This window comes from Hippocampus bargibanti, linkage group LG07 (assembly GCF_051943395.1).
Source record: "Hippocampus bargibanti isolate YZ-2025 linkage group LG07, ASM5194339v1, whole genome shotgun sequence".
Classification (NCBI taxonomy): domain Eukaryota; kingdom Metazoa; phylum Chordata; class Actinopteri; order Syngnathiformes; family Syngnathidae; genus Hippocampus; species Hippocampus bargibanti.
In genome coordinates, this window is record NC_142740.1 from 28,004,921 (window position 1) to 28,025,648 (window position 20,728).

Below are 20,728 nucleotides of genomic sequence, written 5' to 3' on the forward strand. Positions count from 1 at the left end.
CGGACGTTTCACCATCAGGTCGAAAAGCAAAAAGCAGATCCCGGCAAGACGCGGCGGCATTTCGACAAAACGTGTCGATCCCCTCAGTTTATTGACGCTCGCCTGGTAGCACGCGTCGCATTTAAGCACGGCCGATTATTTGGCGCCAGCGTCGCTAGCGTCTCAACACGTGCGCTCGGAGCTCAGCTGCACTCTGCAGTCCGTTTGCGATGGCGCGGGGGCGGAGTCAGCCGAAGGCCGACCGCCTCCCTCCCGGTCGCCGCCGGCCCCTCTTTCGTCGGCGACGTCGTCCGCCGCCTCCTGGCCGACGTCGGCCAGGGCTTCCGTGATGATGGCGGCCGTCTGCGCCACCCAGTTGAGTTCCGAGCGCACTTCGCCGGCAGGGGGCGGCGGCTGGAGAGCGGCGGGCGTCTCGCCCGGCGGCGGAGGAGGCCCGGCGGCGGCGTTGTTGTTGAGGGTGTCCTGCAGCGCCGTCTGGTTGGTGTGAGCGGCCTGCTGGTTGTGCAGCAGCATCTCCTGGATGCGCACCTGCTGCAGGATGGCGGGCAGCTCGTAGTGGTGGAAAAAGTAGATCATGGAGTGCTGCCGGGAGAGCAAACGTCGCCTTATTTCGCAAATCCCACCGTATAGGAAACCATTCAAATGGACCCCATAAAACAACATTTGCGACAAAATAAGCCTTAAAAATACACAAAACAGACCTTATTTTATGTCTAATAAATGCGCTACTGTATTGTAATGGAAGAAATACACTGCACTGTATAATAAAGTGCGATGGTCGTTGATGGCTTGATGAGGACACTTGATGAGGAACGTAGCCTTCTTCTTCCACCATCTTGAAGACTGAGTCCTGGTAAGCTTTGGCAGCTTCGTCGTCAGAACTGGCTGCCTCACCATGACAAATGAGACTATGAATCCCTGTACGACAACGCTTAAAGTTGTCAAAGCATCCGTGGCTAGCCTTCAAATCATCAATGGATGACGAACTTCCAGGTTGCCGTGCTTTCTCTGCCATCATTTGACCGAGTTCCTCATCAATTGTGTTCTGTTCAGCTGGGTTGATAGCTTTTTGCATCAAGTGTACAGATGGCTTGGGTGAGTTATTTGGGGAGCCTGATTGATAGGATATTTTAACTTTGCAGTCTACACACTGCCTTTGAACTATCAATAAAGTTGAAAGGAGTTCAAATGTCACTGTTCTCACTCTCTCTCTGTCATCTGCCTGTCTCTTTAATGTTTAAACTCTCCCCCTCTCACTGCTGCATTCTTGACCAATCACGTGGGTTTAACTGAAGACAGGGGGCGGGGAATAGAGGACAAGAATGAGTCGGCTGCCATTTTCTTGTTAGGTGAACGACACATCACTCATTGCGGCGCTCCGCGTGTATCCCGAAAAATACTTTGTATGCCGAGGTAAAATGTTCATAAACTTTAACGTTGGTAAACCGAAAGGTTCATAAGGCAAGGGGTTCGTAAACCGAGGTATCACTGTACTAGGCCCCTGCGCTCAACCCGGCAACTCACCTGGATGAAGAGCCAGGAAGTGACGAGCGCCAGGCTGCTGTATTGACCGTTGAAGCGATAGTGATAAGCGTAGAAGGCAAAGTGATACAAATAGAAGAACCTGGAAGACAAAAAAAAGGGGCACAACTTCCTGGAAAAACGACACGTCAAGAGGGCTTCACAGCGCCTCACATTAGCGGACGAGGGGGGGGGGGGGGGGGCATGACGAGGCTCACCTGAGCCAGTGGCGCTTGCTGGTGTTGGTGTGGCAGCAGATGGCGTCGTACTGATCCGCTAACCACACAATGAGGATGATGTAAAAGGCGGTGGTGGTATCGTTGAAAAACTCCGACATGATGGCCTCCATACCTGACGACGGCAAGCCAGGTGAGCATTATAATCATCATCATTTGTGGGATATCTGAACCTTGCAGTCTATCAATAAAGTTGAATCCAGTCCACATGTCACTGTTTTCTATCCATTTTCTCACTCTCTCTCTCTGTCGTCTGCTTATCTATTTCTATTTGCAGTTCTGGGTTCTGCAACCCCCCCACTGCCGCGTTCTTGACCAATCACGTGCGGCTTTAACCGAAGACTGGGGGTGGGGAATAGAGGACAAAAAAAGTCGGCTGTCATTTTCTTGTTAGAACGACACATCAGTCATTGTGGCGCTCGGTGTGTATCCCGAAAAATAGTTTGTATGCCAAGATTAAATGATCGTGAATTTAACGTTCGTAAGCCAAAAAGTTGTTAGCCAAGGCGTTCGTAAGCTGAGGTATCGCTGTATCTCCAACAGCGAGCGACGGGTGACGTTGGCGGCTCAACTCACCAACGAGGGCCAGGATAACCGTGAGCAGCGGGGCGGCCGGAAAGGCGATGGTCATGTTCATCTCCAACATCTGAAGGAGGTCCACTGAGATGGCCCAGCCGACGGATGAGAAAAAAAAACATCAATTTCCACTGCTTCAGACCAAGAGATGCCAACTTGCTCGTTGGTTGTTTGCAATGGATGGACGTCCGAGCGCCCCGACACCCACTTTTGGAGACCACAACCCTCATTCCGACATTTTGTTTTGCTTTATCTGCAATTTGGCTCCTGGCGCTCTATTTAGCAACATACAGTATGCGCTTGCTAAATAATTGCACCGTGCGCATTGCATTTCATCTCCAGCAACTCACCAATGAAGACAAAGATCTGGTGGTGAGAATACCTGAGCAGCATGGACACCAACAGGGTCTGAAAAACAGCATCAACATCAACTGCGGTTGGCTGAGACCACTGGGCAAACACGTCTTGCGACACTTGGGACAAATCAAAGCAAGTGAGTCCAAAGCGTGTCTTTGCCATTGTCTCAAAGGCAGTTTTTCAGGTATTGTTTTTTGACGAGCTTCAAAATCAACTTCACGCAACCCGCCGCGAAAACAAGGAAATGGAGCCAAAATTGAAATCGATTGTAGATTGTAATTCCTTGTGTGTTCTACATACTAAAGATGATTCTGATTCTGATTCTGAGAAGACCGGAAGGAAACTAGGACGGATTGCAACGGACCGGCAATCAGAAGGTTACACTGATGCGCCGTGGTCTACGATGGACTGGACTGGACTGGAATGGATTAAGGGCCAGGAGGGTGTCAAGATCTGGTCCTCGAGGGCCGCCGTCCTGCATGTTTTCCAAGTCTCCCTCTTGCAACCAACGCAGCCGACTCAAGGGGCAGAGCGGACTCATGTCATGAGAATCAGGTGTGTCCATTAAGCCCGTTCCCTCGAATCAGGTGCGTTGCAAGAGGGAGACCTGTAAACCATGTAGGACGGCGAGCGGATTGAGACGGACTGGCATGACTAAAATAATACCGCCGTGGCCCAAGATGGACAAAGACAGACTGCCATGGACTGGGCGACTGGGACGGACGGACGGACGGACGGACGAGCAGCAAACGGGCGCCCAATACGGAAGTGCTTACAAAGATAACCATGATGACAAACGCGGCCACGTAGGAGGTTCTGGCCATCCACATGCTGACAAAGCGGTAATGCTCTCCGGAGACCACGTTCCTGAGGAAACCTTCCCGCAATCACACAGCAAAGCGTCATCAAGGTGATGTTGACGTCGCGCCAGCGAGTCCGTCCGTCCGTCCGTCCGTCACCTTTGTTCTCCTCGTTCTCGGCCAGCGCTTTGACGCTGGACATCAGAATGTCATCGTAGCCTAAGAACTCATCCAGCAGGAAGCGACTGAAGCCGTCGCCAAAACACTCGTCCTTGGTGGGATCTGAAATGGCAAACGGCCGCCTGCGTCAGGGCGCCGGCAAGGGCCGGTGGGCCGCTGACGTCCTACCCAGGGTGACCACCATGACGGGGATGTTGAGTCTCTGCCGCGTGCTCTGGGACAGACGCAGGAAGCCGTACTCCAGAGAATATTCCACCATGTACTCCTCCTGAGGCCAGGCTACAAAATCAAGGTCATGGTGAGCGCCGCGGGGTCCCGCTGGGCAAGCGCCTTTCTGCCACCCACCTTTCGCCGGGTGACTGAAGGAAAGGTGCCGGCTGTCGTTGGCCCCGCCTCTCTCCGCACCCGCGCGTCCCACCGCGGGCAGCTTCAGATGAGGCTCCGTGTCGAGTTCAAACTGGCGGGAGGACATGTTGGGATTGCATTGAAATGGGGCTGAAGGCTGGATCACTTACTGCCCCCCGCCCGCCATCCCCCAAAAAACAAAGATTAGCGATTCATAGCAGTGTCTGAAAGTCACGAGAGCAAGTGAGCGGACACCAGGGCAAACAACTCTGACGTTCTGTAAATTGTACGGCCGACGTCAAAGCTGCACGCCCCGGGTGTCCGGGCACACCGTTGATAGCCCCCATTGACGATTTCTTTGAAGGTGAGAATCCCGAACGTGGCCCGATGAATCCGCACCGCAGCCCGTCCGAGGCGGCCTCCTCACCTGCACCGAGCTGTTGTCAAAGGTGTCCGGCATCATGTCTTCATCTTCGTCCTCCTCTTCCTCTCGCAGTGCTGCCACACTGAGCCCGGCGACCGGTCCTCCTCCTCCGCCCTCCTGCAAATGGTAGAACTGGAGGAAGACGGGCGGGCGGCTGGAGTTCCTCTGGATCTCCACCCGCAGGATGCCGTCGCGTGGCCAGCGCTCCCTCACGTCCTCCAGACAGTTGATGGGCGAGCGCGAGAAGGCCATGTGGATGTAGGCCAGGATGAAGAGGACGAAGAGCGCCTGGCGACCATCGGCGCACATTCACAAAAGAGAAAAAAGGCGGCAAAAAGCCATTTCATAAGCACAAAAACATTCACTTCATCATCCATGAATGTTTGGTGGCCTACCAGTCGGACCAAATTGTGCGATCACTTTCATTGTGTGCCACGCTCCGTATCTTGCATTTGTTGCTTGTAAAGTTGATGTCAGAGTTTCAGCGTTTGGCACACTTCTCAATGAATTTTCTCAACATCGTGATATTGTCAATTTCAACACAATACAGTAGCATGGGATGTAGTAGGGCGGAATGCCCTTACCTCCAGCTAACTGTCCAGTTACACCACGGCTTGTGAAAAGCCATTACCAATCAATGAAAAGCCATTACCAATCAAAGATATAGAACATTCTTCTCACTCCCTTTTGCGCTATCCATAACCATCTGACCTTCTTCAAATTTCTATTCCCTCCGGTTCCCTCAGATCCTCTTCCTCCCTCCACCTCTGTGTGCCCGTCTCAGCACGATTGGGGACAGAGCTTTCAGCCGCTTTGCCCCCAAACTCACTTCCTCCCAACATTGGTAACATGGATTCTCTTGCCACCTTCAAATCCCATCTCAAAAGCCACCGTTTTAAAATGGCATTCATCTCGTTTCTAGTTATAATTGTCTTTGATTTATTGTATTCTATGTCTTATGGCATTTTATTGATGATAGTATCTATGCTTGTCTGCGACTGTAAAGTGTCCTTGAGAGCTTTGAAAGGCGCTTCAAATAAAATGTATTCTTCTTCTTCTTGATTGTTCACTTGGGTGTCCACGACGGCCGTATGAAGCGGAGGCCGCGTACATGGCGCACGACGCCGTCCAATGAGCCTTTTGCTAGGTCTCACGTTGACGGATACAATCAAGCGGCGAGCGGGTCAGCTCGGAGCTAATGACGCTTCCGTGTCTGACTCGAGTACACGTCAACGTGGTCAAAAGCCGCCAAATGTTTGTGGTCACGTACAAGCAGAGCAGAGGACAAGAAGCACCTTGAGCAGCACGAAGAACTCAAAGACCCTCCTGAACGACGGTGGGAAGAGGCGGGCGTAAGTGACGGCCATCTTGAAGAAGAGCGCGTGGAAGAGGCGGTCTCGAACGTTGATGAGGGGGTTCTGGTTGACGTTGGGGTTCCGCATCCTGTTGGGCCCCATGTTGTTGTTGTTGTTGTTTGGCGGGACGTTGTTGTTGTTGGGCTGGTTCTCAGACATGGTCTCTGGACAGGGGACGGACAGGCGTGAGGGTGGGGGGTCACTGTCGAGGCTGATTCTAGGTTGGCATCGCTTCACGTCACACTCTTCTCGTCTTCTTTGGTCTATAACAGACAGGACATCACAAGTACACAAGAGTACACTACAGTACCACAACTAGGTACGCTACATTCAGCGCCATTGTTTCTGTACTCGCAGTGGTATCTCGTTGCGTTTTGGTGAAGTACGTGATGGTTTTTGGTGGCATTTTCCAAGCCATGCAGCTTATGATGACGTATGACACACGTTTCCCTCCATGCTGCTTCTTGAAATTTACCAATACAACGAGAAACGGGGGAAAAAAATTGGATTGAAGTTGATGCTCTTTTTGCTAACACTACAGTTTATAAAGGTGAGTAACTTGTATTCATATAACTCATAGAAGTGGTCGAATATATCTTTTTCTCCATAACAGTTTCAAGCAAAAAGAAGCATTAGCATCTATATTTCTAGAGCTGGCCATTTTTCGTTCCTAGTACAATATTCATTTTTTGATTTCTGACGAAAATCTGCCTGCATTCGATCGGTGATATTTGCTCATTTATATTTATTAATATTTTATTTTATATTTTGAAGCTTTTCTTGTGTTCTTGATTGGATTTGCCTTTATTAGTCTCTCAAATCCAATTTTCTGTTCTTGTTTAGAATTTCAAAAGATTTCCAATGGCACCTTACTCGCTAAGATCTGCCAAAAATTAAGAAAGTTATGATCGTTTAAACTGCAATAAAGAAGTCGCTGATAGATTTTCATTGTTTTAAGTGTGTCATTACAGGCAGAAAATCCCCTCATATTTCCAACATTATTTCCTTATTATTTGTCATAGAACAATAATCTAGACATCATTTGAAAGTCATTGAAATGCACTTTAATATGCTATTAAAAATGTGTGATGAATTATTATTGAAAAAAATGGTCACATCCCTAAATATTAGCTTGTAATATTTTAGCCTAACAGTCTATAACAGACAGGACATGACGAGTCCACGAGTGTACACATCAGTACGACGACTGACCACAACGATTGCTGTCAGATGGTCCGGTGCAAGCGAATCACGTAACATCTGCTTGTATTTATTCTCGTGAGAAGTTTGAGTCAGAACCGGATCAGAGAGGACGGTGGAACCTCGTTGGGGCCTAGACCTTGTCTCTTCTTTTGGCTCGGTTATCCAAACAAACAAACCAAACAGCGACGACGACGACGAGGTACTACTAACCAAGCCTCGTCGCACACTCACCTGTTAACGACAGCCGCCATTGGATTCCATGCTTGAGATTCCTTCTCGATGCTTTCACCAAAAGACTGAAACGAACGAGCGGATTCCGTCAAACGCGGGCTAGTCGGCTAGCACGCTTAGCTTATTTTAGCTGAGCCGTTGTTAGCCAGACGGAAACAAGTCGAGCAAGTCTGCTTCGCAACCAAACTACCGAGATGTCGTCGTGCGTGATCGGATCCTTCAATTACAACAAATTCACAAGAGTGACCTCAACTGTCTGCATAAAGCGACACTTTGGAAGTATGTGAAGAACCGGAAGAAACGCTCTCTCTATCCGGAAGTAACCCTCTCTGTCTGTCTGTCTGTCTGTCTGTCTGTCTGTCTGTCTGTCTGTCTGTCTCTCTCTCTCTCTCTCTCTCTCTCTCTCTCTCTCTCTCTCTCTCTCTCTCTCTCTCTCTCTCTCTCTCTCTCTCTCTCTCTCTCTCTCTCTCTCTCTCTCTCTCTCTCTCTCTCTCTCTCTCTCTCTCACTCACTCACTCACTCACTCTCTTGGAAAGAACGAACGGGAATTTTCGGCACTCTAGAATATTCTCTTTCATTAGAATGACGTGGCGTCACATGTATATTTTCCTGGGTTCATCTCAAAACAGAATACGTACGATTGTGACAATTCATTTCAAATTCATTCAGGCGCAGTCGAGGCCGCCGATGGGGCCTTTCGGGTCCTGAGCGCTTTGTGGCTGCTGCGAACACAATACGAAAATGTGGCCGCGGTATTATTCCCTCTTTCTCATCGGCGATGTAACAAACCCGTGATCGTCAAGTTGAATAATAGTCATTTATTCGCCGGATTTTTTGTCAAAAGTCGGGGACGCGTTTAGGTTCTCGACAACAACGCCGCTGAAATCCAAGTAAGTTGACAGAATGAATGAGTTTGTCTTCGGCGTCCGCAACTTTTGGATGCTTGTCGGCACCAAAACAATCACCCTCACGCACTCGCTTTAATCTTACTCATAAATTCGCCCATCACTGATCATGAGAGCTTTGAAAGGCGCTTAAAATAAAACGAATGATTGTTATTATTACGTCTGTGTAAGCTCTCAGTCGTACAGGAGTGGTCCATCGATGAGAAGGTTTCTTCAGCCGTCATCTGTACTTCTTTCAAGGTGGCAGACGTTTCGCTCCTTATCCAAGAGGTTTCGTCAGCGAACTAAAATTTGCAGGAAGTTTGGGCCCTATATATCTCTATCTCCCCTGTCCAGACGTGGCGGTGCCAGACTCTGCTATGATAGGTCCCTGCTCTGCGGTTGGGGGGAGCAGAGGACTATTCCCTGAGGCTACGCTGATTACTTCTATTGTCCTGTCTGATTATGGGGTCTACGACGGGCCTGATTGCCCTATTTGCCCTCGTATCACCTCATCAGCATAAATAAGACTTATGTTGCCTTAGTAGTCTGTTGTAAGAAGCTTATTTGACTCCCATTTCAAACCATCTATTTTCTTCTTCTTCTTCTTCTTCTTCTTCTTCTTCTTCTTCTTCTTCTTCTTCTTCTTCTTCTTATTATTATTATTATTATTATTATTATTATTATTAGAGAGCTTTGAAAAGTGCTTAGAATTTAAATGGATTAATATTATTATTATTATTATTATTATTATTATTATTATGACTGAATACTTCAATCACAATCATCTTTATTGCCAAGTATGTAGAACACACAATGAATTTGTTTCTAGTAGAACATGCTGCACCAGTATCATCATCAAAAAAATTGCAAAGAGCCACTATGTCTGTGTAAGCTCTCAGTCGTACAGGAATGGTCAATCGATGAGAAGGTTTCTTGAGCCGTCATCTGTACAAAAGTGAAGGTTTCGGACGTTTCCCCTCCTATCCAAGAGGCTTCGTCAGCGAACTAAAGTCTGACTGGTCGTATCGGCCCTATTTATATATCCCTAATGTCCAGACATGGCGGCGCCGGACACAGCTATGATAGGTCCCAACTCTCAGGTTGGGGGGAGCAGATTACTTTTACTGAAACAATCTCAGCTACTGGTAAACACACAAAAAATTAGGAATGAGCAGATTTCAAGGGAGAATTGGATCAAAAATTTGTCAGACAGAGATCTCTCAGAGACAGAAAAGGCGGTACTAACCAAAGGTTTAAATTTCTCAGTCACTCCTAAAACAATACCTACAATAGATGACATCACAGCTACTGAATCGGCTATTAAAAATAACAAACTTTCGTATGCAGAGGCAGATGATCTACACATTAAAATATCAGCCCTTCTCAGTAGTGCCAAACTACCTCCGTCCAACATTACATTAGAAGAGAGAAAGGTGTTAACTACTCTACAAAAAGATACAAATATTACTATTTTGCCAGCAGACAATACCAACTAGCATTGAAGGTAGAGAAAATGAGTCAAAACATATCAGGCGAGCACTCACTAACTGTGGGTACCCTCAGTGGTCATTCAACAGATGTCAGAAAGAAAGAATAGGGAATGAAACCAAAAATTCTCAAGATACAAAAAGGAGAGGGGTAGCAGTACCTTACATTGCAGGAGTTTCTGAAAAATTACAGAGTTCTTTGGCAACACTAAATTCCTACCTATTTCAAACCGATAAACACGTTAAGGCAAAAATTAGTCCATCCAAAAGATAGGCTACCAAATGAAAAACAAAGTCATGTCGTTTATTCCATACATTGTAAGAATGAACATTGTAAAGAGCAGTACATTGGGGAGACTCAACAATTTCTCCAAAAAAGACTTTATCAACATTGCAGGGATAATACAAGTAGGCCTCAATCGGCAGTACATTTGCACCTAAAAGCAAGCGACCACTCATTTGACGACAATGAGGTTAAAATCTTAGCGAAAGAACATAGATGGTTTGAAAGGGGGGTAAATGAAGCGATTCTTATAAAACAACAAAATCCTTCTTTAAACCGGTCTGGTGGGGTGAGGTTCAATTTGGATCGTTCATACAATAGCCTGCTTAGGCAAAACAGCTTAGGCAACATTCGTAATGCTGATGAGGTGATACCGGTGGGAGTGGGGCAAATGGGCCAGTCGTTAGTCAGGAATGTAGGAACAATCGGTGGGGCCGCAGGGAGTGGTCCTCTGCTCCCCCCAACCTGAGAGTAGGGACCTATCATAGCTGTGTCCGGCGCCGCCATGTCTGGACATTAGGGATATATAAATAGGGCCGATACGACCAGTCAGACCTTAGTTCGCTGACGAAGCCTCTTGGATAGGAGGCGAAACGTCCGAAACTTTCACTTTTGTACAGATGACGGCTGAAGAAACCTTCTCATCGAAAGAGTCACTATACACTTCTATTTGGGTTAGTGTTTATAGAGTTAATGGCTTGGGGGAAGAAGCTGTTGAAATGTCTTCTGGATTTGGTGCGCATGGATCATGTAATGGCTGCCTGAGGGGAGTCGCTGGAAAAGGTGGTGGGCAGGGTGTGGAGGGTCCAGTAGGATTTTCCGCGCCCTTGTTTCGAAAGAATAAGAGATGGTTGCAGTGTTACTGAGAGCCCAGCTCGGGTACCCTGCAGATGTGATTTGTTGATTTGGGGTGCCCACCTTGGCCTTTGCACGCATTTGCTGAAGGCGCTTGTGTGGCGAGGCTTTAAATTTGCCGTAAACATCTTTGACGTCTTGCTTGTCGCTGCTGTTAGAGGGGCGAGACGAGAGGCGACGAGAGGCGAGACGAGACCCCGAGCATGGAGTTGGCATACGTGTGCGACTGGGAGAGACGCCCCAAAAGCACCCACTGCCCCTCCATCCCCCTGGTCTGCTCCTGGTCCTGCAGAAACCTGGTGGCCTTCACCACTGACCTGAAGAACGACGACAATGGCGGCGGCCAGTCAGGTATGCGGCCGCTTCCTCCAAAGCCGTCGGTGCCTCGGTCCATCGCTTTGTTTGTTTGCAGATGTCAGTCACATGATCCACATCATGGACACGGAGCATCCCTGGGACGTGTACTCCATCAGTTCAGGTCACGCGGAGGTCATTTCCTGTCTGGAGTGGGACCAGTCAGGTCAGTGGACAATCGGGTCATCCGCAGCAACGCATTCCTGGCGAGCAAACAGCGAGCGCGGTGGGACGCTTGGTCATTTTGACTCCAGGGGAGGGCTCCAAATCCAAAGAATCTCCCGCTTGGAAGTTCGGCCGCCTCCACCCTTAGGACGAGTTCCCAAAATGGAATCGTGGGCAATCCTGGCAAAGAAAGGGAGTGTTCTGATTTTGTCATTTCAACACGGAACGTTGGCTCCAAAAGCACCTTGAAATTTGGGCAAAGGATTGGCTCCGTTGTTCTTCAGCACCTCTCCTGGACCCTTGGCTTGGAACCCTTCCTTGGGGAAGCGCTTCTAGTATCATCATTATCATCTAGGCGGGGCAAGTTGGCCAACATTTGATGACGATGAAAGCACAAATGAACATTGCAAAGATAGTTCTGACCAATTAGTAGTAAGCCCGCTTTCTCGGCAGGGCGAGTTGGCGTTTGAAGGACTCCCGGTTGTCTTTCCAGGTTCCAGGCTGCTGTCGGCGGACGGCGACGGGCACGTCAAGTGCTGGTCCATGTCGGAACATCTGGTCAACAGCTGGCAAAGTGCCCTCAGCAGTTGCGTGGAAGGAGATCCCATCGTGGCCCTCACTTGGTTGCACAACGGCGTCAAACTGGCTCTGCACGTGGAGATGGTACATGCTGAACGCCAGCCACTAACAGATAAGCAGCTCGCCAACTAATAGATAGCCAGCCAGCTCGATAGCTAATAGATAGCCAGCCAGCTCGATAGATAGCTAACAGATAGCCAGCCAGCTGGATAAATAGCCAACAGATATCCAGCTAGCGAATAGATAACCAGCTAGCCAACTAATGGGTAGCTAACAGATAACCAGCCAGCTAACTATCAGACAGCTAATAGATAGCCAGCCAGCTAATAGCTAGCTAGCCGGATAGATAGCTAACAGATAGCCAGCCAGCTGGCCAATGAAGCTCGGCTCGTTTGCTTGCAGTCGGGTTCCACCAACTTTGGCGAGAAGTTCTCGCGCGTGAAGTTCTCGCCGTCCTTGACGCTGTTTGGCGGCAAGCCGATGGAGGGTTGGCTGGCGGTGACGGTCAGCGGCCTGGTCAGCGTGTCGCTGCTGAAGGCCGGCGGCGCCCTGCTAACGGCTAGCGAGTGCCTGTGCCGCCTGCGAGGGCGCGTGGCGCTGGCCGACATCGCCTTCACCGGAGGCGGCAACATCGTGGTGGCCGCCACCGACGGCAGCAGCTCTTCGCCCGTACAGTTTTACAAGGTTGTCCACGTCGCCCGACGGCGCCCGACGTCGCCCGCCGCCGCCACTGACGTGCGCCCGCCTTCAGGTGGTGGTGAGCGTGGTGAGCGAAAAGTGCCGCATCGACACCGAGCTGCTGCCCTCCTTGTTCCTGCGCTGCACGACCGACCCGATGAGGCGGGACAAGTACCCAACCGTCACCCACCTCAAGTTCTTGACCAGGGAGAACTCGGAGCAGGTAACCTTTGACCTTGGGATCAGAATCATCTTTATTGCCACACACACAAGGAATTTGTTTCCGGTAGAACACGCTGCACTAGTATCATTGTATTTTATTGATGATAGTACCTATGCTTGTCTGTGACTGCAAAGTGTCCTTGAGAGCTTTGAAAGGTGCTTCAAATGTCATGTATTATTATTATTATTATTATTATTATATAGATGCGCTATATAGACTAGTCGCGCCTGTTTTCTAGCTCGGCCAGGAGCAGGACAGTCACGGTTTGCATGGTGGTGCTGGTGGTGGATCCCCAAAAAGCAAGCAGGAGGGAGCAGGATGCTGGAATTGACAAATTCACTCATAATAATAATAATACATGTCATTTCTAAGCGCCTTTCAAAACTCTCAAGGACACGTTACAGTCACAGGATATTTTTTCTGCGGGTGAGCAGTGGCGGCCACACGCGCCCTGCCCCCCCTTCCCTTTCCGACTGCCACACTCACTGCACTCTGAGTACACGCTATATGCTGCACTATCATCCTGAACTCTGTTTTTTTTTTCTTTTCTTTTACCTGCAAGTTCTCACTTCAACCTTCTTTTTGTTTGTTTTTGCATGACTACACTACGTCACTTCCTCACTTTACAGTCACAAATGACATGTATTGTTAATGTTAAGCAGATTCCTTACTCACAGACAGTGTATTGTCGGTGTTCAAATACCTGACATGTTTCGGCGACTACTTCCGCCTTCGTCAGAGTGAACACCGACAATACACTGTCTGTGAGTAAGGAATCTGCTTAACATTAGTTATCAAGTAGACAGGATGAATTTAGTACAACGACATGTATTGTTTGTCGTCAATTTTCTCTTTTTTTTTAGCCAGATTTTAGTAATAAGCCATTTCATGTCAAAACTCTCAAGGTCCCTTTCACAGTCACAGGATCAGTTTTTCTGTGGGTGAGCAGCGTTCACTCAGCCCAAAAGTAACTCAAATAGATAGAAAGCTAGCTAATAGCTAGCTAGATAGCGTGAGACCTGCCTTGCACCGCTAATTTCATCCGTGCCGTATGTCATGCACGCATGAGCGTATTTGACAATAAATCTGACTTTGACCTTTGACTTAAAATGGCGCTGGCCTAAATGGTTGCGTTTGCTTCAGGTTCTGCTGTGCGCCTCGAACCAGAGCGGCAGCATCGTGGAGTGTTGGTCGCTGAGGAAAGAGGGTCTCCCCGTCAACAACATCTTCCAGCATCGCTCGCCCGCGGGTGAGTCCCAAACACCGCGCCGACGGGCGCGAGGCTGGATCGGGGCTGAAACTGCACTCGTGGCCTTCCAGTGGGTGAGAAGCAGCCCACCATCTTGAAGTGGAGGATCTTGACCACCACCAACGACCTGGAACGGGTGTCAGCCATCGCCCTTCCCAAACTGCCCATTTCCATCTCCAACACTGACCTGAAGGTGGCGTCGGACACCAAGTTCTGCCCGGGACTGGGTAAAATGGCCGCCCGGCGGCGGAGGTGCGCCGGCGCGGCACGTCCGCTGAGCGCCGCCGCCGCCGTGCTCTTTCAGGTCTGGCTCTGGCCTTCCACGACGGCACCATCCAGATCCTTCACCGCCTGTCGCTCCACACCATGGGCGTCTTCTACGGCTCCGCCGCCGGCGGCGGGGGGGCGTGCCAGCGGCCGGGGGAGGAGTCGGCGGTCAAGCGCCAACGCACGGGGGCGCCCGGCCTCCATTTTAAGGCCTTGCAGTTTTCCTGGACGTCGCTAGCCTTGGCTGGAGTGGACAATCACGGGAAGGTAACCGTGTGCAAAGGCCATATTTGGACGCTTCCGCTAGCTAGCCCGCTGCTAGCTAGTCTGCCGCTAGCCTGCTGCTAGCTATCCTGCCGCCGGCTAGCCCGGCGCTAGCTCGCCTTCTGCTAGCGGGCTAGGTAGCCCGCCGCCAGCTAGCCCGCCGCTAGCTAGCCCGCCGCCAGCTAGCCCGCCGCTGAGCCTCTGGTCCTCAGCTGCAGATGCTGCGAGTGTCGCCCTCCATGGGTCAAGTGCTGGAGATGAACACCACCCTGCGCCACCTGCTGTTCCTGCTGGAGTACTGCATGGTGACGGGCTACGACTGGTGGGACGTCCTCCTGCACGTGCAGCCCGGCATGGTCCACAACCTGGTGGACAAACTCCACGAGGAGTACATGAGGCAAAACCAGGCCCTGCAGCAGGTGGGCGCGCGCCCGGGCGCTCTTGACGGACGCCCGTTTCCGCCCACGCTTAACGCCCGGCCGGCGCCGCAGGTCCTGGCCACGCGCATCGTGGCGGTCAAGGCGTCGCTGTGCAAACTGTCGGCGGCCACGGCGGCGCGAGCCTGCGACTTCCACGCCAAACTGCTGCTGATCGCCATCAGCTCCACCCTCAAGTCTCTCCTCAGACCCCACGTCCTCCACAGCCTGGACAAAAGTCCCGGGGACCGTCTGAGCGACTTCTGCTCCAAGAACCTGGACTCGGGTGAGATGCAAACGCGGGTGAGCGACGGCGGCCGCCAATAATTTTATCTGTGGGTGAGCAGCAGCGGAAGCCACACGCGCCAGCATTCACTCAACCCGGAAGTAACTCAAATAGACAGAAAGCTAGCTAGCTAATATGTTTTTTTTTTTTTTCTGTGAATAGCTAGCTAGCTAGCTTTCTATCCATTTGAGTTACTTTCGGGTTGAGTGAACACTGGCGCGTGTGGCTGCCGCTGCTCACCCACAGAAAAAGATTAGCGAGCTAGCTATCTATGAGCTGTCTAGCTATCTGTTAGCGAAGTAGCTTTCTATCCATTTGAGTGACTTTGCGTCTGCCGGCAGACATCGACAAGGTGATGATAACCCTGAAGACGGAGGAGTTTGTGCTGGACGCGGCGCCTCTGCAGTCTCTTCAGCAGCTCATCCAGTGGGTGGGCGACTTTGTCCTCTACCTACTGGCCAACCTCCCCAACCAGGTGAGACGCCCGCCCGCCCGTCCGTCGCCCGCTCTCGGCAAAGGGGCTGACTGACTGTCCGTCCGTCCCGTGGAGGGTTCTGCGGCGCGACCCGGGTTGGGCTTCATGCGGGACGGAACGTCTCTGGGCCTGCTGCGGGAGATGCTGGTGATGATCCGCATTTGGGGTCTTCTGAAGCCCGGCTGCCTTCCCACCTTCAGCGCCACGTCGGACAGTCGGGACAGCCTGCAGCTGCTCTTCCGCCTGCTTACCAAGCTGTGGCTGTGCTGTAAGGACCCGCCCGTCACCCGGCGCCCGCCCGGCACCCGTCTGTATGTCGCCCTTTGGCCGCCCTCGGCAGGTCGGGACGACGCCCCCCCCCAGGAACCCGACGAGAGCCTGATCGACGAGTGCTGCCTGCTGCCCAGTCAGCTGCTGGTCCCTTCCCTGGATTGGCTTCCGCTCAACGACGGCGTGACGGTCAAGCTGCAGGCCAAGCAGCCCCTTCGCTTGCAATTTGGCAAAGCGGCGGCGCTCGCCTCGCCCGACGGCCTCGTAGCTAGCTAGCCGGATAGATAGCTAACAGATAGCCAGCCAGCTGGCCAATGAAGCTCGGCTCGTTTGCTTGCAGTCGGGTTCTACCAACTTTGGCGAGAAGTTCTCGCGCGTGAAGTTCTCGCCGTCCTTGACGCTGTTTGGCGGCAAGCCGATGGAGGGTTGGCTGGCGGTGACGGTCAGCGGCCTGGTCAGCGTGTCGCTGCTGAAGGCCGGCGGCGCCCTGCTAACGGCTAGCGAGTGCCTGTGCCGCCTGCGAGGGCGCGTGGCGCTGGCCGACATCGCCTTCACCGGAGGCGGCAACATCGTGGTGGCCACCACCGACGGCAGCAGCTCTTCGCCCGTACAGTTTTACAAGGTTGTCCACGTCGCCCGACGGCGCCCGACGTCGCCCGCCGCCGCCACTGACGTGCGCCCGCCTTCAGGTGGTGGTGAGCGTGGTGAGCGAAAAGTGCCGCATCGACACCGAGCTGCTGCCCTCCTTGTTCCTGCGCTGCACGACCGACCCGATGAGGCGGGACAAGTACCCAACCGTCACCCACCTCAAGTTCTTGACCAGGGAGAACTCGGAGCAGGTAACCTTTGACCTTGGGATCAGAATCATCTTTATTGCCAAACACACAAGGAATTTGTTTCCGGTAGAACACGCTGCACTAGTATCATTGTATTTTATTGATGATAGTACCTATGCTTGTCTGTGACTGCAAAGTGTCCTTGAGAGCTTTGAAAGGTGCTTCAAATGTCATGTATTGTTATTATTATTATTATTATTATTATTATATAGATGCGCTATATAGACTAGTCGCGCCTGTTTTCTAGCTCGGCCGGGAGCAAGACAGTCACGGTTTGCATGGTGGTGCTGGTGGTGGATCCCCAAAAAGCAAGCAGGAGGGAGCAGGATGCTGGAATTGACAAATTCACTCATAATAATAATAATACATGTCATTTCTAAGCGCCTTTCAAAACTCTCAAGGACACGTTACAGTCACAGGATATTTTTTCTGCGGGTGAGCAGTGGCGGCCACACGCGCCCTGCCCCCCCTTCCCTTTCCCACTGCCACACTCACTGCACTCTGAGTACACGCTATATGCTGTACTATCATCCTGAACTGTTTTTTTTCTTTTCTTTTACCTGCAAGTTCTCACTTCAACCTTCTTTTTGTTTGTTTTTGCATGACTACACTACGTCACTTCCTCACTTTACAGTCACAAATGACATGTATTGTTTGTCGTCAATTTTCTCTTTTTTTTGAGCCAGATTTTAGTAATAAGCCATTTCATGTCAAAACTCTCAAGGTCCCTTTCACAGTCACAGGATCAGTTTTTCTGTGGGTGAGCAGCGTTCACTCAGCCCAAAAGTAACTCAAATAGATAGAAAGCTAGCTAATAGATAGCTAGCTAGATAGCGTGAGACCTGCCTTGCACCGCTAATTTCATCCGTGCCGTATGTCATGCACGCATGAGCGTATTTGACAATAAATCTGACTTTGACCTTTGACTTAAAATGGCGCTGGCCTAAATGGTTGCGTTTGCTTCAGGTTCTGCTGTGCGCCTCGAACCAGAGCGGCAGCATCGTGGAGTGTTGGTCGCTGAGGAAAGAGGGTCTCCCCGTCAACAACATCTTCCAGCATCGCTCGCCCGCGGGTGAGTCCCAAACACCGCGCCGACGGGCGCGAGGCTGGATCGGGGCTGAAACTGCACTCGTGGCCTTCCAGTGGGTGAGAAGCAGCCCACCATCTTGAAGTGGAGGATCTTGACCACCACCAACGACCTGGAACGGGTGTCAGCCATCGCCCTTCCCAAACTGCCCATTTCCATCTCCAACACTGACCTGAAGGTGGCGTCGGACACCAAGTTCTGCCCGGGACTGGGTAAAATGGCCGCCCGGCGGCGGAGGTGCGCCGGCGCGGCACGTCCGCTGAGCGCCGCCGCCGCCGTGCTCTTTCAGGTCTGGCTCTGGCCTTCCACGACGGCACCATCCAGATCCTTCACCGCCTGTCGCTCCACACCATGGGCGTCTTCTACGGCTCCGCCGCCGGCGGCGGGGGGGCGTGCCAGCGGCCGGGGGAGGAGTCGGCGGTCAAGCGCCAACGCACGGGGGCGCCCGGCCTCCATTTTAAGGCCTTGCAGTTTTCCTGGACGTCGCTAGCCTTGGCTGGAGTGGACAATCACGGGAAGGTAACCGTGTGCAAAGGCCATATTTGGACGCTTCCGCTAGCTAGCCCGCTGCTAGCTAGTCTGCCGCTAGCCTGCTGCTAGCTATCCTGCCGCCGGCTAGCCCGGCGCTAGCTCGCCTTCTGCTAGCGGGCTAGTTAGCCCGCCGCCAGCTAGCCCGCCGCTAGCTAGCCCGCCGCCAGCTAGCCCGCCGCTGAGCCTCTGGTCCTCAGCTGCAGATGCTGCGAGTTTCGCCCTCCATGGGTCAAGTGCTGGAGATGAACACCACCCTGCGCCACCTGCTGTTCCTGCTGGAGTACTGCATGGTGACGGGCTACGACTGGTGGGACGTCCTCCTGCACGTGCAGCCCGGCATGGTCCACAACCTGGTGGACAAACTCCACGAGGAGTACATGAGGCAAAACCAGGCCCTGCAGCAGGTGGGCGCGCGCCCGGGCGCTCTTGACGGACGCCCGTTTCCGCCCACGCTTAACGCCCGGCCGGCGCCGCAGGTCCTGGCCACGCGCATCGTGGCGGTCAAGGCGTCGCTGTGCAAACTGTCGGCGGCCACGGCGGCGCGAGCCTGCGACTTCCACGCCAAACTGCTGCTGATCGCCATCAGCTCCACCCTCAAGTCTCTCCTCAGACCCCACGTCCTCCACAGCCTGGACAAAAGTCCCGGGGACCGTCTGAGCGACTTCTGCTCCAAGAACCTGGACTCGGGTGAGATGCAAACGCGGGTGAGCGACGGCGGCCGCCAATAATTTTATCTGTGGGTGAGCAGCAGCGGAAGCCACACGCGCCAGCATTCACTCAACCCGGAAGTAACTCAAATAGACAGAAAGCTAGCTAGCTAATATGTTTTTTTTTTTTTTTTCTGTGAATAGCTAGCTAGCTAGCTTTCTATCCATTTGAGTTACTTTCGGGTTGAGTGAACACTGGCGCGTGTGGCTGCCGCTGCTCACCCACAGAAAAAGATTAGCGAGCTAGCTATCTATGAGCTGTCTAGCTATCTGTTAGCGAAGTAGCTTTCTATCCATTTGAGTGACTTTGCGTCTGCCGGCAGACATCGACAAGGTGATGATAACCCTGAAGACGGAGGAGTTTGTGCTGGACGCGGCGCCTCTGCAGTCTCTTCAGCAGCTCATCCAGTGGGTGGGCGACTTTGTCCTCTACCTACTGGCCAACCTCCCCAACCAGGTGAGACGCCCGCCCGCCCGTCCGTCGCCCGCTCTCGGCAAAGGGGCTGACTGACTGTCCGTCCGTCCCGTGGAGGGTTCTGCGGCGCGACCCGGGTTGGGCTTCATGCGGGACGGAACGTCTCTGGGCCTGCTGCGGGAGATGCTGGTGATGATCCGCATTTGGGGTCTTCTGAAGCCCGGCTGCCTTCCCACCTTCAGCGCCACGTCGGACAGTCGGGACAGCCTGCAGCTGCTCTTCCGCCTGCTTACCAAGCTGTGGCTGTGCTGTAAGGACCCGCCCGACGCCCGTCACCCGGCGCCCGCCCGGCACCCGTCTGTATGTCGCCCTTTGGCCGCCCTCGGCAGGTCGGGACGACGCCCCCCCCCAGGAACCCGACGAGAGCCTGATCGACGAGTGCTGCCTGCTGCCCAGTCAGCTGCTGGTCCCTTCCCTGGATTGGCTTCCGCTCAACGACGGCGTGACGGTCAAGCTGCAGGCCAAGCAGCCCCTTCGCTTGCAATTTGGCAAAGCGGCGGCGCTCGCCTCGCCCGACGGCCTCGCCAGGTCGGCGCCTTTCACAAACGGGCGGCGGGCGGACGGGCGGGCGGATTTTCAACGGGCTTTTTGTTGGTTGCGCCTGCGTCAGGAGCGTCGGCTGCCAGAGGACGGACAACCTCCGCCGCGTCCACATGGGCGTTTGTCCCACGGAGGAGAGCAAGGCCTGCACCAGGTGGGTGTCGGACGGGCCCGCACCAGGCGGACGGGCGGCCGCTGACGGGCGCGTCTTTGCAGGTGCGGCTGCGTGACCATGCTTCGCTCGCCCCACAACTCCAACGCCATGAAGCAGTGGGAGCAGCGCTGGATCAAAAACTGCCTGTGCGGAGGCTTGTGGCGCCGCGTGCCGCCGCCGCTCGCCTGATTGCCGCCGCTCGCCTCCTCTTTGGACTCCCGGCAAGGAAGGGTCGGCTCGCCCTGGCGGGAATGGCGTGCGGACCGAGGCCGACGGTGGACAACAATCCCAATAAAGCAGCTGAACCAAAATGGCGGTTGAAATCTTCATTATCGACGGCGCGACCGGCGTCACCCGGGGAGACGCGCGTCCGTCTGCCGTCGGCGAACCACAAGGACCCTCCTGGACGTAGCTGGTAGATAGCTAGCTAGC

General features: G+C 52.7%; 3 protein-coding genes across 6 annotated transcripts; 2 read left to right on the forward strand and 1 right to left on the reverse strand.

Moving 5' to 3' along the window:
- Positions 1-55: 55 nt before the first annotated feature.
- On the reverse strand, positions 56-7,568 carry tmem259 (transmembrane protein 259). 3 transcript variants are annotated; one of them, XM_089000280.1, is made up of 12 exons: positions 7,229-7,567; positions 5,735-6,057; positions 4,443-4,727; positions 4,016-4,127; positions 3,839-3,949; positions 3,650-3,772; positions 3,467-3,567; positions 2,716-2,741; positions 2,334-2,417; positions 1,740-1,872; positions 1,525-1,624; positions 56-582 (listed from the first exon to the last, which is right to left on the reverse strand). In XM_089000280.1, the coding sequence occupies exons 2-12, from the start codon at positions 5,951-5,953 to the stop codon at positions 227-229; spliced, it is 1,650 nt and encodes a 549-aa protein (XP_088856406.1). In that variant the 5' UTR covers positions 5,954-6,057; positions 7,229-7,567; the 3' UTR covers positions 56-226. The 3 variants fall into 3 exon arrangements, with proteins under 3 accessions (XP_088856406.1, XP_088856405.1, XP_088856404.1); XM_089000279.1 differs by having other exon boundaries at positions 2,684-2,741; positions 7,229-7,565; XM_089000278.1 differs by having other exon boundaries at positions 2,684-2,741; positions 3,839-4,127; positions 7,229-7,568.
- Positions 7,569-7,838: 270 nt separating this feature from the next.
- On the forward strand, positions 7,839-20,721 carry LOC148896106 (mediator of RNA polymerase II transcription subunit 16-like). 2 transcript variants are annotated; one of them, XM_089001720.1, is made up of 16 exons: positions 7,845-8,118; positions 10,899-11,091; positions 11,153-11,260; positions 11,753-11,922; positions 16,307-16,588; positions 16,656-16,805; positions 17,769-17,874; positions 17,946-18,101; positions 18,179-18,408; positions 18,618-18,824; positions 18,897-19,107; positions 19,451-19,584; positions 19,660-19,852; positions 19,932-20,130; positions 20,213-20,296; positions 20,359-20,607. In XM_089001720.1, the coding sequence occupies exons 2-16, from the start codon at positions 10,944-10,946 to the stop codon at positions 20,483-20,485; spliced, it is 2,505 nt and encodes an 834-aa protein (XP_088857846.1). In that variant the 5' UTR covers positions 7,845-8,118; positions 10,899-10,943; the 3' UTR covers positions 20,486-20,607. The 2 variants fall into 2 exon arrangements, with proteins under 2 accessions (XP_088857845.1, XP_088857846.1); XM_089001719.1 differs by having other exon boundaries at positions 7,839-8,118; positions 19,932-20,296; positions 20,359-20,721.
- LOC148896107 (mediator of RNA polymerase II transcription subunit 16-like) lies at positions 12,319-16,242 on the forward strand. Its single transcript, XM_089000990.1, has 11 exons — positions 12,319-12,507; positions 12,590-12,739; positions 12,978-13,002; positions 13,809-13,988; positions 14,060-14,215; positions 14,293-14,522; positions 14,732-14,938; positions 15,011-15,221; positions 15,563-15,696; positions 15,772-15,964; positions 16,037-16,242. Exons 1-11 carry the CDS (start codon positions 12,319-12,321, stop codon positions 16,240-16,242), a joined length of 1,881 nt encoding a protein of 626 aa, XP_088857116.1.
- Positions 20,722-20,728: the final 7 nt, after the last annotated feature.

Coding starts and splice junctions, on each gene's coding strand:
- tmem259 (XM_089000278.1), bottom strand. CDS start 5,953: ATGTCTGAGAACCAGCCCAACAACAACAACGTCCCGCCAAACAACAAC. Junction 4,128..4,442: donor TTGACAACAGCTCGGTGCAG/GTGAGGAGGCCG, acceptor TCCTCCCGCCAG/TTTGAACTCGACACGGAGCC. Junction 3,773..3,838: donor CGTCATGGTGGTCACCCTGG/GTAGGACGTCAG, acceptor TTGCCATTTCAG/ATCCCACCAAGGACGAGTGT.
- LOC148896106 (XM_089001719.1), top strand. CDS start 10,944: ATGGAGTTGGCATACGTGTGCGACTGGGAGAGACGCCCCAAAAGCACC. Junction 11,092..11,152: donor CAATGGCGGCGGCCAGTCAG/GTATGCGGCCGC, acceptor GTTTGTTTGCAG/ATGTCAGTCACATGATCCAC. Junction 11,261..11,752: donor TCTGGAGTGGGACCAGTCAG/GTCAGTGGACAA, acceptor TTGTCTTTCCAG/GTTCCAGGCTGCTGTCGGCG.
- LOC148896107 (XM_089000990.1), top strand. CDS start 12,319: ATGGAGGGTTGGCTGGCGGTGACGGTCAGCGGCCTGGTCAGCGTGTCG. Junction 12,508..12,589: donor ACGGCAGCAGCTCTTCGCCC/GTACAGTTTTAC, acceptor GCCCGCCTTCAG/GTGGTGGTGAGCGTGGTGAG. Junction 15,222..15,562: donor CTCCAAGAACCTGGACTCGG/GTGAGATGCAAA, acceptor GTCTGCCGGCAG/ACATCGACAAGGTGATGATA.